This window comes from Octopus sinensis, linkage group LG18 (assembly GCF_006345805.1).
Source record: "Octopus sinensis linkage group LG18, ASM634580v1, whole genome shotgun sequence".
NCBI classification, from domain to species: domain Eukaryota; kingdom Metazoa; phylum Mollusca; class Cephalopoda; order Octopoda; family Octopodidae; genus Octopus; species Octopus sinensis.
In genome coordinates this window covers 30,304,571-30,318,614 of record NC_043014.1, presented here as the reverse complement: position 1 = coordinate 30,318,614, position 14,044 = coordinate 30,304,571, and the positions used below count along the sequence as shown (strand labels likewise).

Genomic DNA, 14,044 nt, shown 5'->3' with positions numbered 1-14,044 from the left:
GACCTTTAGGGACAACTTCCCCTCTACCTATTTCTGTGTAAGAGAGGTCACCCTGTTCATCATCACTTCCCAAGTCCTATCCACCTGGAGGTCGGGACCAAACCAGACCCTGAACTGTTAAACTGGTCTGCCAGTCCAGTGTCCGACAACATCAATCTGCCTCTTCAGGTGCCCAGTCACAAACCCACCAACTTGTTGGCATTGGTTTTAGCCCCTGCAAGAGACTCATATTCCTTTGCAATGGGGCTGACCATCTCCACTTTGGAGGCATCCAACACTATGATGGTGATATTGTCTGCATATGCAGACACTGCCCTCCCAAGTTCAATTTCAAAAGAAGCCTCTTAACTGTTCCAATGTCCATAGTAGTGGCTCGAGAACCAGCACATACAGGAGAGGTGACTGCGGGCAGCCCTGATGGACTGAATGTGCAATACTAAACAGTTCCAATAGATGGCCATTTACTTTGACCACCGAGCAGGTGCTGTTGTGCATTGCAGCAATCCAGCCTCTGAAAACAGGTCCAAAACCAGTCACTTTAAGGACAGCTTCCAAGTAGCAATGGTCTACCCCATCAAAAGCTTCCGACTGATCTAAATTGATCAGGGCCCCACCGTAGCTTGCTTTAGTCCCAACCCTCTCTATGATGTATCGCATTAGGTAGAGGTTGTTGTTGATAGACCTAGTTGGCATTGCGCACGTTTGTTCATCCCTGACCAGACTACCAACAACAAGCACTGACCTTTGTGCTAACACCTTGATCAAAATCTTAAACTCTGTGTTTAGCAGAGTTATGGCCTGTAGCACATCCCCATTGTCAGCATCCTTTCTCAGCAGTGTTACCACACCCTACCTAACAGCGGTAGAAATTCTCCCGTTCTGCTGCCAGTTACTGTAGACATCTGCCAAGAGATTGCCAAACAAATCTGGCATGAAAACATAGAATTCACAGGGCAAACCATCCAAACTGAGCGATTTGCGACTTGTGCAATCGCTCATCGCCTCCTGTATTTCAGAGGCTGTGGTTGGCTTTTCGCAGTATCTCATATCTGTCACCAAGAGCCTTGTAAGCTGCCTAGGTACGAAATTAAGTTTGCTCCTGTCACTACCCTCTTTTGTCACTGTGATCCATTGATTGTTCAGCTCTTCTTTCTCCATGTCACTGCAGTTGATGTTGGTTTGGGAGGAAGAGCATTCAGGATAAACTTGCTTTTCTCTGGCAACTGGGAGTAGACTCCTTCTTTGTCTTGGTTTGCGGGTGTGTAGAAGTAGGTGTAGTAGTCTTGATTTTACATTTGTGGTGTTTGTAATGTTGGCAGCAATGGGACTTTATTTTTCCTCGTTTCAGGGATCTCTGTGTTTTAATTTGCTAGATTCTTGCATCTGTTATTTTCCTCCAAGTTTTACTTTAACTGTTGTCATGCCACATAGAATAAATTTCTGGGGTTTTTTCTTCTTTTTTTAAAAATTTTGTCAGAATATGTTGATATTGGAGTATGTTATGAATTTCAACCAAGCAAATCTCATTTATTTGGTATTTTTATTTCCTGTGATCTGTTTCAGAAAGCTGATGTTAACCATTCTCTACCCTCTGAAAATGGCAGTAATTCAAAAATAGCAAATCAAGACAAAGAGAAACTTTCTCCTTCTCCTTCTTCTCTTCGGTTGGGATCAGCAGATCTTGTGAATGGCAACGATAGGTAAAACAATTTTAACCTTTAACTCTTTTTGTTACTATTTTTCTGATGGAATGCACTGTCTTTCTTTCAATTAATTTTGAAAATAATGAAGAATTTATCGCTATGATTAAGCTGGTCTTTGGAACCTAAATTAACATGAAATTCTGATAGAAAGCTTTAATTTAGATCATTTGGAAACACAAAATTTGTATCATAGAACTGTGTGATTGCATTAAGAAATGCTCCCTTATTGACTTGTTATTCTGCAGATTTCTTGTAATTGTGGTAAGGTGTCAGAAATGGTACAGGGTTGATTTTGTAAATACCGTATAGTATTTTCTTTTACGTTTTTATGCTTTGGGTTAGATTGGCATGGGCAGTAAATTGGCAGAATCATTAGAAGATTATATTTTGTTGTTTATGATGCCATTGCAGTATTTAGATATGGGCCTTTATAGTCAACTTCACCGTTTTGTCATTCTAGAGTTGATAAGGCATTGGGTCAATTTGCTTGCTTCACTGTTCTTCTGCCCTGTGATTTGTGACCTTGTTCCAATGTTAGAAACCAAGGGTACAACTTGGTAACACTCAGTTAAACATTGATTCTGTATGAGAATAATGTCAAAGATACAAGTGTTTGTTGAATGCTTAACCGCTTACTCTATGACACATATAATGAATATGTAGCTTATTGGAACAACTGGAACCTTTGTTGAAAAAAACTCAAGCCCCATTCTAAACACACACACACATAAATGTGTGTGTGTGTGTGTATATATATATTAATAGTTATTGCAAAGCTAATATGGCAGTCCATAAATATAGGAGGAAAGCTGCCATTGATTAGCTCCAAGAGGCCATCGCCTCTGGCTAGCTATATGACACACAAACCTGTGTTCATTATAACCTTCGAACAGGGGAGGTCAGCTGCTTCCCCTTGCTGGTCAGGCATCTGCAGACATGTTTCAGAGTATTTGCCCTTTATCAATGCAGAGTAGCTGAATGCAGCAGGTGTAGCCTATGCCAGTGGTGTATAACCTGCCCACTTCAGAGTACCCTTCATTCATTGGACTATAAACTTTTCTTGCGAAGACCTGTTGAGGCAAGTGAAATCAAAATCACTGACATGGCCGATGACAGTACCACCTGATTGGCACTCATGCCAGTTGAATGTTAAAAAGTACCATCTTAGTGTGATTGTTGCCAGGGCTGCTACCTGGCTTCTGTGCTGGTGGCATGTAAAAAACACCTTTTGAGCATGGGTATTGCCAGTACTGCCTGATTGGCCCTCATACCAGTGGCACGTAAAAGCACCCACTACACTCTCGGAGTGGTTGGCGTTAGGAAGGGCATCCAGCTGTAGAAACTGCCAGATCAGACTGGAGCCTGGTGCAGCCTTCTGGCTTGCCAGTCCTCAGTCAAACCGTCCAACCCATGCCAGCATGAAAACAGACGTTGAACAATGATGATGATGATGTGTGCGTATGTGCATGTGTGTTTGTGTGTGTCTTTTCGTGTGTGTGTGTATTTGCATGTGTGTGTGTGTGTGTGTGCAGCAGTTCTAAACATATTTTCTTTGAGAAATCAGAAAAAAATATATATGATTTATTTAGTGTTTTTTGTGGGGTTTTTCTTTTTTCAGTTTCTTTAATGGTCTGGGAAATATTGAAGACGTTCACATTGATGATTGTGCAGAAGGAACCTTTGGCTCTCAACCAATGCCAAGAGCTCTGTCAAGTTTTAAGGAAAATCAAAACAGTTCGTCACTTGGTTCAAAACCAAATACTCCTGTTGAAAATGCACAAAAATCACCTAGGACCAAAATTACAAATACACATCTACCGAAGTCAGGTGAGTTATCAAAAATTTCTCTAGATACTAACAATGGATAGTCCCTATACTGGACCAATGTATCAAATTATTAAAGAAGAAGTATAGTATATTGAAGTGACTCAAGTGTATTCTTCTGTTCTGTTATAAGTTACATTTTGATATAAAAGGATGCAACTGAAAATGCTGTTATACACAAACACACATACACAGATATATATTTACATAAGTTTATATAATCACACACACATATACATTAGACACATGCATCTGACAAGCATTTTTATTAAGGGCTCCAGCATGGCCACAGTCAAATGACATTTTGTGTGTGTGTGTGTGTGTGTGTGTGTATGTGTATGTGTGTGCATGTGTGTGCGTGCATGTGTATGTGTGTATTTGTGTGTAATTTGAATTGATTACTATTTATATATTCATCTTCTAATTTAGTTTGTTCGTTTTGGTTATGCTGCATTATGTTTTGTATTTTATCTAATAATCATGATTAATTCTATTCTCTTTATCAATGAAAAAATAAAAACAATGGAACAAATGAAATCTTGCAGATATATCACCAGCGGATGAAAAGGTTAGTGTATGATTTACTCATACTAAACTATATTTGTATATCTTACATTGGATGCCTAAAGTTCTAAATTATTTCAACTTAGATTTGAGTCACATTTTTTTTGTAATGACATGGACTTCTTTTGTATTTAGTTGTGTTGGTTCTATACTACCTCATTCTCCTCAATATGAGAACTCAATTCCTTGGTTGTTAGGTGTTTGGCTACTGTTTCTTATCCCCTCACCAATATTGCGTTGTATCTGTGTCAAATAACATTAGGCAATGGCTGGGTGAGATCAACCCATCTGTAAACAGATACTATAAAGAGACATATCTCAGTTAATTAACAAGTGTTAATTGCCTAACTAATGAAGATAAGTGTTTTGTTGTCTTTGAGGGTTGGATTCAAATTCTCTCGTGGCCTGTTTTAGAGTATATAGATATCACCAATAGTAAGTGCACCAAACTAAATGTATATAGTATTTTAGTATAATAACCTCTAAACTCTGGGTTCAAACCCTACCATAGTCAAGTATGTCCTATCTAGTTAAGGTTTTTAAAATAAGTACTAGTGAATTCTGTTTCACTACAAAAGTTGAAATACTTAATGCTCTATCCCTTTTTCTATTCTTGCATAAGTAGGTGGTGGTTTATTTGTTGGAGGAACAATTTAGTTCTTTATTATTCAGATTTATTCACATTGTTTTCCATTAATCATGCCTTATCTCTTAGCTCTGAGGTTTTGATGATTGTATATATTTAGAATGACATTATAGGGTAGATGTGAGAGGCCTCATCTGGCTGGTTTGAACATAAAACAGGTAGAATATTTGGGCTGGATATGGCCTGTTTGAATACTAAAGGGTTAATACAGCTGAATTCTCTCCCTACCATTAACCACACATCTGTGAAGTTAAGTGGAACTTGACTTTCACTGAACTTAGAGAAACTAAAGCAAGCATAACTAGATATCTTAGCCATGGTTACAACACAAATTGTAATAAGATCTAAAAGTTTTGACCTTGTGGTCAAGCAGATTAATCTCGTAGCCATCATGCTACTTCAGTTATAAAAACATGTTTTTAATGTTGTTGTTGTTGTTGTTGTTGTTCTAGTCCTGAATACCTTCCTTTCTTTCATCAGGTTGCTCTGTCTTCTGTGATATTTGAGGAGTTACGAGTCAATTTAGAGAACATCAATGACAAATTTAAGCTACTTCAGAACTATATACACCCTGAACAACAGATCAGATCTACCTGGCCAAAACAGGTGACAAGAATAGGTGACAGCAAAGAAACTGTAAGGACACTATTGTTTTCTGCTTCTGTGTGATCTCAATGTTTTGTATAGCTGTGTAACTCCAGCCATTGTCATCATCATTATTTAACATCTGTATTCCATGCTGGTAAGGGTTGGACAGTTTGACAAGATCAGGTTGGACAGTTTGACAAGATCAGGTTGGACAGTTTGACAAGACCAGGTTGGACAGTTTGACAAGATCGGGTTGGACAGTTTGACAAGATCGGGTTGGACAGTTTGACAAGATCAGGTTGGACAGTTTGACAAGATTGGGTTGGACAGTTTGACAAGATCAGGTTGGACAGTTTGACAAGATTGGGTTGGACAGTTTGACAAGATCTGACTAACTAGAGGACATTGAACTCCAGTGTCTGTCTTGGCATAGTTTCTATGAATGACTGCCCTTTCTAATGCCAACCATTTTACTGATAGTATTTTGTGCTTTTTTTCTTGGAACTGACACTAGTGAGGTCGCCAAGTAACTTGCAATACAAAACCCCTTGGCAAGTGAGAGTGCAGTATTAAGGGAAGTGGCTTTGTGCTTGGTGTTGAGAGTCTAAAGTATGATAGAGGGTTAGGAACAAGTGTTTTGCTGTAGAAGAAATACATGGCTACACAAATAGGAAAGGGAGTAGAGATAGTGGAAAGGAGGGGGTCAGGGTGTATCCTCAGGGTACAAGAAGGTAGATACAGTGAGAATAAGGACTGAAAATCGAGGGTGAGTGAGAGTATGAAAGGGGAGTGGCAGATGGTTAGAGATAGGGGAAAGAAGGGGAATGCAATGACTAGGGGACATGTGTGGAGGCATGGTCAATGGTGAAGCTTAGTTTGGGGAAAGGTAAAGAAAAATAGGAATGGGTTGGGGAAGAGGAGATGATAAATGGCAATACATAAAAAGTGAGGGAGGGGGAGAGCAGCAGTATAATAAAACCATAGGTAAATGAGAAATAGGGAGATGATGTGAAGTGTGGAGAAGAGAGAAGATGCATAGTGACAGAACTGGAGTTCAGAGGTGGATGTAGTGAGTGACAAAAGGTCTTGTATATTTATATGACCCCCCCCCCCAGAACAATACGACCCTAGAACAATTAATGCTTAGATTATTCACCAATACATTTTTATATTGACAAAGAAAGAAAGAATAGTGCTTTTGTCATCATCATCATCATCATCGTTTAACATCTGCTTTCCACGCTATCATGGGTTGGACGATTTGACTGAGGTCTGGCGAACCAGATGGCTGCGCCAGGCTCCAATCTTATCTGGCAGAGTTTCTACAGCTGGATGCCATTCCTAATGCCAAGAGTGTGAGTGTGTATTCGGTTGCATGTAAGTGTAATGTCTGTGTATGTGTGCTTGTCATGTATGAGATGATGATGATGATGATGTGCATGTTACAGAATGTAGTGACAGAATTCATGAAGAATGAAAATTTGAAAAGTGAAGATGAGTTCTTGTTCACATTGGAGAAGAAGAGTCTGAAGAGTCTGTCTTGTCTTGTGTAGTTGTGTAACTCCAGTATTTTCTGCTTTTATAGTTCCCCTTACTGTCTAAAGAGACAAAGTAGTGGTAGTAATGGTGGAAGTGATGATGGTAATGGAAATAGTGATGGTTGTACTTCTGTGTGCATGTGTGCCTATTTGTGTTCTAACTGTTCTAATTGCAGAGAGATTTAATGTATTAGTAAGAATGTATATCTTATTTGTATATATTACACCCCATTGTATAACCCCCACCTCTGATTATAACCTATGAGATCCCAGAAAAACCATCTCTCTTAATAATACATAGTGCTTTTTTTTTCTTTAGTATTATGATATATACAAACAGAAGAGTTCAGTTAGATTTATAATTGCTGATTAAAGTACACTGAAAAAGTGCATGTATCCTCAAAATGGAAAGCAAATTTGAAAGTGACCTTTGAACTTTAGCAGAGAAGTATACCTGCTGTAATGTAAACCTGTGAAATGTCAACATGTATAGCACTGTAATGCTTCGATATATGAGTTAATTTGTTCTGGGATCTTTATTTTTTAAATCTGTAGGTCTTTTGACCTACGGATTTAAAAAATAATTTTTTGTAACTAAACACTTTCAAACTTCGCACACTGGTAGAATGTGTCATATAAAACAGCTTTTACTCTTAGCATTTTTGAGAAAAACTTATATTTACAAAGTTATTTCACGTTAAAGTTCTTGTATTTCGGTAATTTCGACCAATCAATGACGGTTGATTCGGTTGATTCTAGTGCTCAACTAGAACTTATTTTATTGATCCCGAAAGGATGAACGGCTAAAGTCTATCTTTGTGGAATTTGAACTCAGAACATAAAGATGCACGAAATGCCTCTAAACAATTTGACCAGCATGTTAATGATTCTGCCAGCTCAATACTTTAACCCACTCTCATTATATAATAAATTACTGTTTGATATTTTACACCTATGTTCATGATAAAGAAATCCCCATTCTTCAAATAATTCTTTTATTTTTTTACTTGTTTCAATCATATGACTACAGCCATGCTGCAGCACCACAAACGGTTTTTTTTAGTTGAAGAAATTGACCCCCAGGACTTATTCTTTGTAAGCTTAATACTTATTCTATCAGTCTCTTTTGCCAAACTGCTTGATGGTGGTGGTGGTGGTGGGACAAACAAAGATACACACACACACACACAGACATATATATATATATATATATATATATATATATATATATATATATATATATATATATATATTACTGGTGAAGGCCAGTTTACAGGGTTACCTTGGGTTTCTTACCATAAAGGATACCTTTATGGTATATCTTCAGACCCTAAGACCTGTTGGCCTATGGCTTCTTTAAAATATATATATACATATGATGGGCTTTCAGTTTCCATCTACCAAATCGGCTCATAAGGCTGGCCTGAGGCTATAGTAGAAGACACTCACCCAGGGTGCCATGCAGTGGGATTGAACCCAGAACCATGAAATTGGGAAGCAAGCTTCTTACCACACAGCCGTGCCTGCACCTATGTATCTTTACTATATATGCTTTTGTTTTTTTTTTCCACAGCCATATTTGAAGTATGCCAATGGTTCAAGGCCTGTGACTTTTGACCCTGCTTTGGACTTGGAACTGAACACAGATATTGATAATGTTGATGATGATTATGATAATGGTCTTGATGATACCTTGGAATCAAGCAGTGAAGATGACAGCTACAACAACTTGATTAAGTGTGAGTTCTCTAGAATGTTCTTCCATTACCAGCTATAATAATACTTGAGGGTCCTTTTGTTTCCTGGATCCTATGGTTCTGGGAACTTTATTGGATGAGGCAAAAAGTAGTAGTAGTAGTAAGGAAACAGGAAGACAGTAAGAACTAGAGATATGAATAGTTGTTCCCCAACACTGCTTGATAACTGGTGTTGGTTTCTTCTTCTTCTTCTTCTTCTTTTTCTTCTTCTTCTTCTTCTTCTTCTTCTTCTTCTTCTTCCTCCTCTTCCTCCTCCTCCTCACTGCCTGGAATCAAACTCGGAATCTTGGGGTTAGTAGCCCGCACTCTTAACCACTACACCATATGCCCGTGGACATATGGCGTTGCTTTGCTTATGTACTGTTATGTAGCAGTTCAGCAAATTAAAACTGATAGAATAAGTAGTACCAGGCTTTAAAAAAAAATGAAGTACTGAGATCAATTTGTTCAACTAAACCCATCAAGTGGGATTATAAATATAAAATCAAGGTCCTTCCCAAGTCATACAGATTCATAGGGCTGGTTTCCCAGTTTCTCTGGCGTATATATTCCCTGCTGGATGAGATGTCAGTCCATCACATGTTTACTCATTTTTACCAGCTGAGTGTACTGGAGCAACATGAAATGAAGTGTTTTGCTCAAGAACTCAATGCTTGCTTGGCGGAGGAATTGAAACCAGAATCTCATGATCATGAGTCCAACACTCTAACCGCTAAATCACATGCTTCCACAGCTCACTGGGATTGGAGCTCAGAAAATAAAAGATTGTATCTAATCAGCATAAAACATTTTGTCCAGTTCTTTACTGATTTCTGTTGTTCAATGCTATTTAAAAAAAGTGACACTAAATTAAGTTATATAGACTAACTGATTGGAATAGTTAGATACACAGCTTATACAGTGTGTGAAGGAGAGAGAGTGTATGTGTCTGTGTACATGTGGATGTACAATCCTAAATAAATAACTTACAAATTATTCTTATGAAATTATTATGACATTTTTTTTTCTTTCTCCATCTTTAATACACCATTTTCTGTTGAGCAGTGCTGAAAAGTAACCAGAATGTTCCAGCGGAATCTGGGATAATTCCAGAAACATCTCAGAATAATTATGTGAATGCCAAATCTACTAAAGCTGGAGACTCTTTGGACAACCAGTACCTTTGTCATTTAATTGGAGACTTATGTTCTGTGATTGACGAAACACCAGTAACTCCACAGGTGACAGAAATCAAACGTAGGTATTTGCTTCATGCCATATCTCAAAATATATAGAAGTGTAGTGAGAGGTACTAAAAGTTGCATTAGTGAATTGGAAAGTTAGTGCCAATATAGTAAATCTAGTGGGTATCAAATATATTTATTTAGTACAGAATGACTAATATTAATTTAACCATTTCAGTATGTATGGGAGACAATGTTGGACATTTTATGCTTTCTCAACAAAATCATTACTTTGTTATTCTGATCGAAGTAGCGATAAGAGAATCAGTAAGTAGTTTGTATGATTTTCTATATCGTTCAGCATGAAATAATCAACGTTATTTAACAGACCCTCCTCTCCACACAAAAAACAAAACAAAAAAACACTGTGATTAAATATTCATGAGTGTCATCTATATGACAGTAAGTAAGTTAGTGTTAACATGTGTAATGAATTGTACATTAAATCTCTGATCAGAAATAAATATGCTGTGAAATCAAAGACATGAGCTCAATGAGGGACTAATTATAATTATGGGAGACAACTCCAAACTCCAGTCAAGTAAAATCACAGTCGTGGCAGATACTGATGTCAAGCAAATGGCACCTGTGGAATTAGGAAAGGCATCCAACCATGTCAAATCAGACTGGAGTCTGGTGCAGCCTTCCAGCCCTGGTCAAACCATCCAATCCATACCAGCATGGACAACAGATGTATGATGATGATGATGATAACACTGCCCCATTAACCAATAATAAGGTGGTGAGGTGGCAGAATCGTTAACATGCTGAACAAAATGCTTAGCAGTGTTTTGTCTATCTTTATGTTCTGAGTTCAAATATCACTGAGATCAATTTTGCCTTTCATCATTTCAGAGTCAGTAAAATAGAGTTCCAGTTGTGCACTGGGGTCAATGTTATTGACTTGCCTCCTTCCCCGAAACTGCTGACCGTGTGACAAAATTTGAAACCATTAAGCAGTAATGATAGAAAAACAAGTAGAAATCATTGTTTCATTATCATTATTTTACATCTGCTCTTTTATGTCAACCTGGGTTGGATAGGTATCCTGAAGCAGTGTTTTATGGTTAGATACCCTTCCTTCCTGCCACTGGCTCTTTTTGTTACTTCTTGCAACATCCAGGGACATGATGAACTTATTTTAAAACCAAGATATGCAATGCAAGTAGAAAGAAAAACAAAAAAACAGTTATATGTATTAAATATGATTGTTAGTAAATGTGATATTTAATTTAAAGTAGAGAAGAAATGACAGCAATAATTTCTAATCTAAATTAGATTACAAGATACAAGGAAGCTTCTCTATAGTCTCTCAACCTGCTAGAAATAGACAGTTTCTAAATCTATTTAGTTTTAGATATATAAAAAGGCAAGGTAGTCACCAATGGAAAAATCTTTGATCTAGTCTGCTTGATCGGGGCTAACCTTGGAGCTATACAACAACCATCAATGTCACCGTTATTTAGCCAACAAAGGAGCCTGTGTAAAGTCACTTGACCTGCAGAAATAGCAGCTAAATCTCCCTCAAATCATGTCTTATCATCTTAAATATGAAAAGAAACATTAGATAATGAAGTCCTAAAGATTGGTAGTCATGGTTAGATCATTTGGAGTCAATCTGGGGCTAAATAATAACAACAACTTCAACAGTAAAGAAATATTCTGTTTTATTTCCAGAGTCTGATTGGACCAATCCAATTTCTCATGCCAATGCTATTTTACAGTCCAGAAGGTCAGCAGTAAAACAGAACAAATTGAGATTATCTCCTAAAATGTAAGTAAACGACACCTTATTAAGAGGGATAATATATGTATATAAGTGAAGGCGTATGACTTAGCGACTCATAATTATAAAGTTGTGAGTTTGGTTCCTAGTGTTGTGTTGTATCCTTGAGCAAGACATTATTTCTCATTGCTCCAGTCCACTCAGCTGGCAAAAATGAGTAGTACCTGTAGTTCAAAGGGTCAGCCTTGTCACATTCTGTGTCATGCTGAATCTCCTTGAGAACTATGTTAAGGATGCACGTGTCTGTGGAGTGCTCAGCCACTTGCATATTAATTGCATGACCTGGCTGTTCCATTGATCAGATCACTTGGAACCTCATCATCATAACCAGATATATATGTAATCAGGACTGAATTCCTCCCTGACACTAGGAGTGGTCTTTATACTTACTCAAAACCTTAAAAGCATTCTATAGAATAACTGGTATTTATTTTATGATCCTTGAATGCCTAAGTTGGTTTTGACAGAAATTGAACTTAGAATTTAAGATACCATAAATTACCTAGTCACCTTAATCTCTAACCTCATGTTCTTGCCTCATTAACATCTCATTAAGAAGACCTGCATTTTGTGTTTTAGTTATTTCTGTGGAGTCTTGAGCAAGGCATCAGATTGCAGAGTAGAAAAGATTTGAGATGACTCCAAGTTCAATTTCTGTCAAAACCAACTTAGGCATTCAAGGATCATAAAATAAATACCAGTTATTCTATAGAATGCTTTTAAGGTTTTGAGTAAGTATAAAGACCACTTCTAGTGTCAAGGAGGAATTCAGTCCTGATTACATATATATCTGGTTGTGATGATGAGGTTCCAGGTGATCTGATCAATTTCATTTGTTTGTATTTTCGTAAATCTAATGCTTGTTGACGTTTCAGATCTCGTACCAAACAGTTGTCATGGCAACATTATTCAAGCAACATACCAAAATCATATTTCGAAGGTTGGTACTTGTTCCTTACTCAAACTGGCACAAAATGTTTAGTTTTGTTTAGTTTTGTATTATTTACTGGCCGTAGCCAGTACCGCATCGACTGGCCTCCGTGCTGTGGGCACGTAAGAAACACCATCCGATCGTGGCCGTTCGTCAGCCTCGTCTGGCACCTGTGTCGGTGGCACATAAAAACACCATCCGAGCGTGGCCGTTCGCCAGCCTCGTCTGGCACCTGTGTCGGTGGCACATAAAAACACCATCCGAGCGTGGCCGTTCGCCAGCCTCGTCTGGCACCTGTGTCGGTGGCACATAAAATCACCCACTACACTCTCGGAGTGGTTGGCGTTAGGAAGGGCATCCAGCTGTAGAAACACTGCCAGATCTGACTGGCCTGGTGCAGCCTTCGGGCTCCCCAGACCCCAGTTGAACCGTCCAACCCATGCTAGCATGGAAAGCGGACGTTAAATGATGATGATGATGATGATGATGAAGAGTTGGTGTAATGACTGCATGGTAGTGGGGAAAAAAATAATTCATCATTGCCTCAGTCAAATCATCCAACCAATGCTAGCATGGAAAGCAGATGTTAAACGATAATGATGATCATGATCATGGTGATGGAGGTGTTGTTAAAGTGTGACTACCTTAACTGTGAAACACTATTGCATGATACTCTAATCTGTATACCACCACTACCATCATCATCATCAGCAGCAGCAACATCAGAATTTAATGTCCATTTTCCATTCTGGCATGAGTTGAATGATTTGATTGAGCTGGTAAGCTGGAGAGCTGCACCAGGCTCCATTTGTCTGATTCGGCTTGGTGTCTACAGCTGGATGCCCTTCCTAACACCAACCACTTTACAGAGTGTACTTGGTGTCTTCAATGTGTTACCAGCATGGCTGCTTTTTATATATCACCAGCATGGGTATCTTTTACATGTCACTGACACTGCAGGATATTCTAATCAGTAAAACACCAGTGTGTAGTGGGTAATATTCTGAAAAGCTTCTGTTGGTCAGTGTTACCATGTATCTGCACCTGGAAATTGCCTATGTTTCGAGTCTCACCCCTCTTGAGCCACTAATATTGTCCAAGAGAAAGGTACGAGCTGATGCAGTGGAGTAGCTGTATTATCACAGATCTAGTTGTGATTTCTTGTAGTATATGAGGTATTAAATATATGTGTGTCCAAGGAAAAACATTGTTATAAATTATAATTGATGAAGTTTTCTTACACTTCATGTCATATGCTAACACCTTCATGTCACACACTAACATATGCATGTCACACACTTATACATCAAAGCCACATAACAACACTTACATGTCACACACTGATGCATCCATGTTACACACTGACACATCCATGTCACACACTAAAACATCAACATCACATCCTAACATATCAATGTCACACACTAACACATGCATGTCACACACTAATACATTCATGTCTCACATCAACACATCCATATCAC

At 38.2% G+C, this 14,044-nt stretch overlaps 1 protein-coding gene across 1 annotated transcript in view; it reads left to right on the top strand.

Annotated features, from left to right (window-relative positions):
* Positions 1-14,044, top strand: part of LOC115221228 (centrosomal protein of 164 kDa-like) — a 108,914-nt gene that overhangs the window by 89,177 nt on the left and 5,693 nt on the right. Inside the window, exons 20-27 of the mRNA XM_036510833.1 lie at positions 1,564-1,700; positions 3,322-3,530; positions 4,073-4,095; positions 5,218-5,373; positions 8,437-8,602; positions 9,665-9,856; positions 11,521-11,617; positions 12,505-12,569. Of these exons, the coding sequence (XP_036366726.1) occupies positions 1,564-1,700; positions 3,322-3,530; positions 4,073-4,095; positions 5,218-5,373; positions 8,437-8,602; positions 9,665-9,856; positions 11,521-11,617; positions 12,505-12,569 (1,045 nt within the window). The remainder of the gene's footprint in view (positions 1-1,563; positions 1,701-3,321; positions 3,531-4,072; positions 4,096-5,217; positions 5,374-8,436; positions 8,603-9,664; positions 9,857-11,520; positions 11,618-12,504; positions 12,570-14,044) is intronic.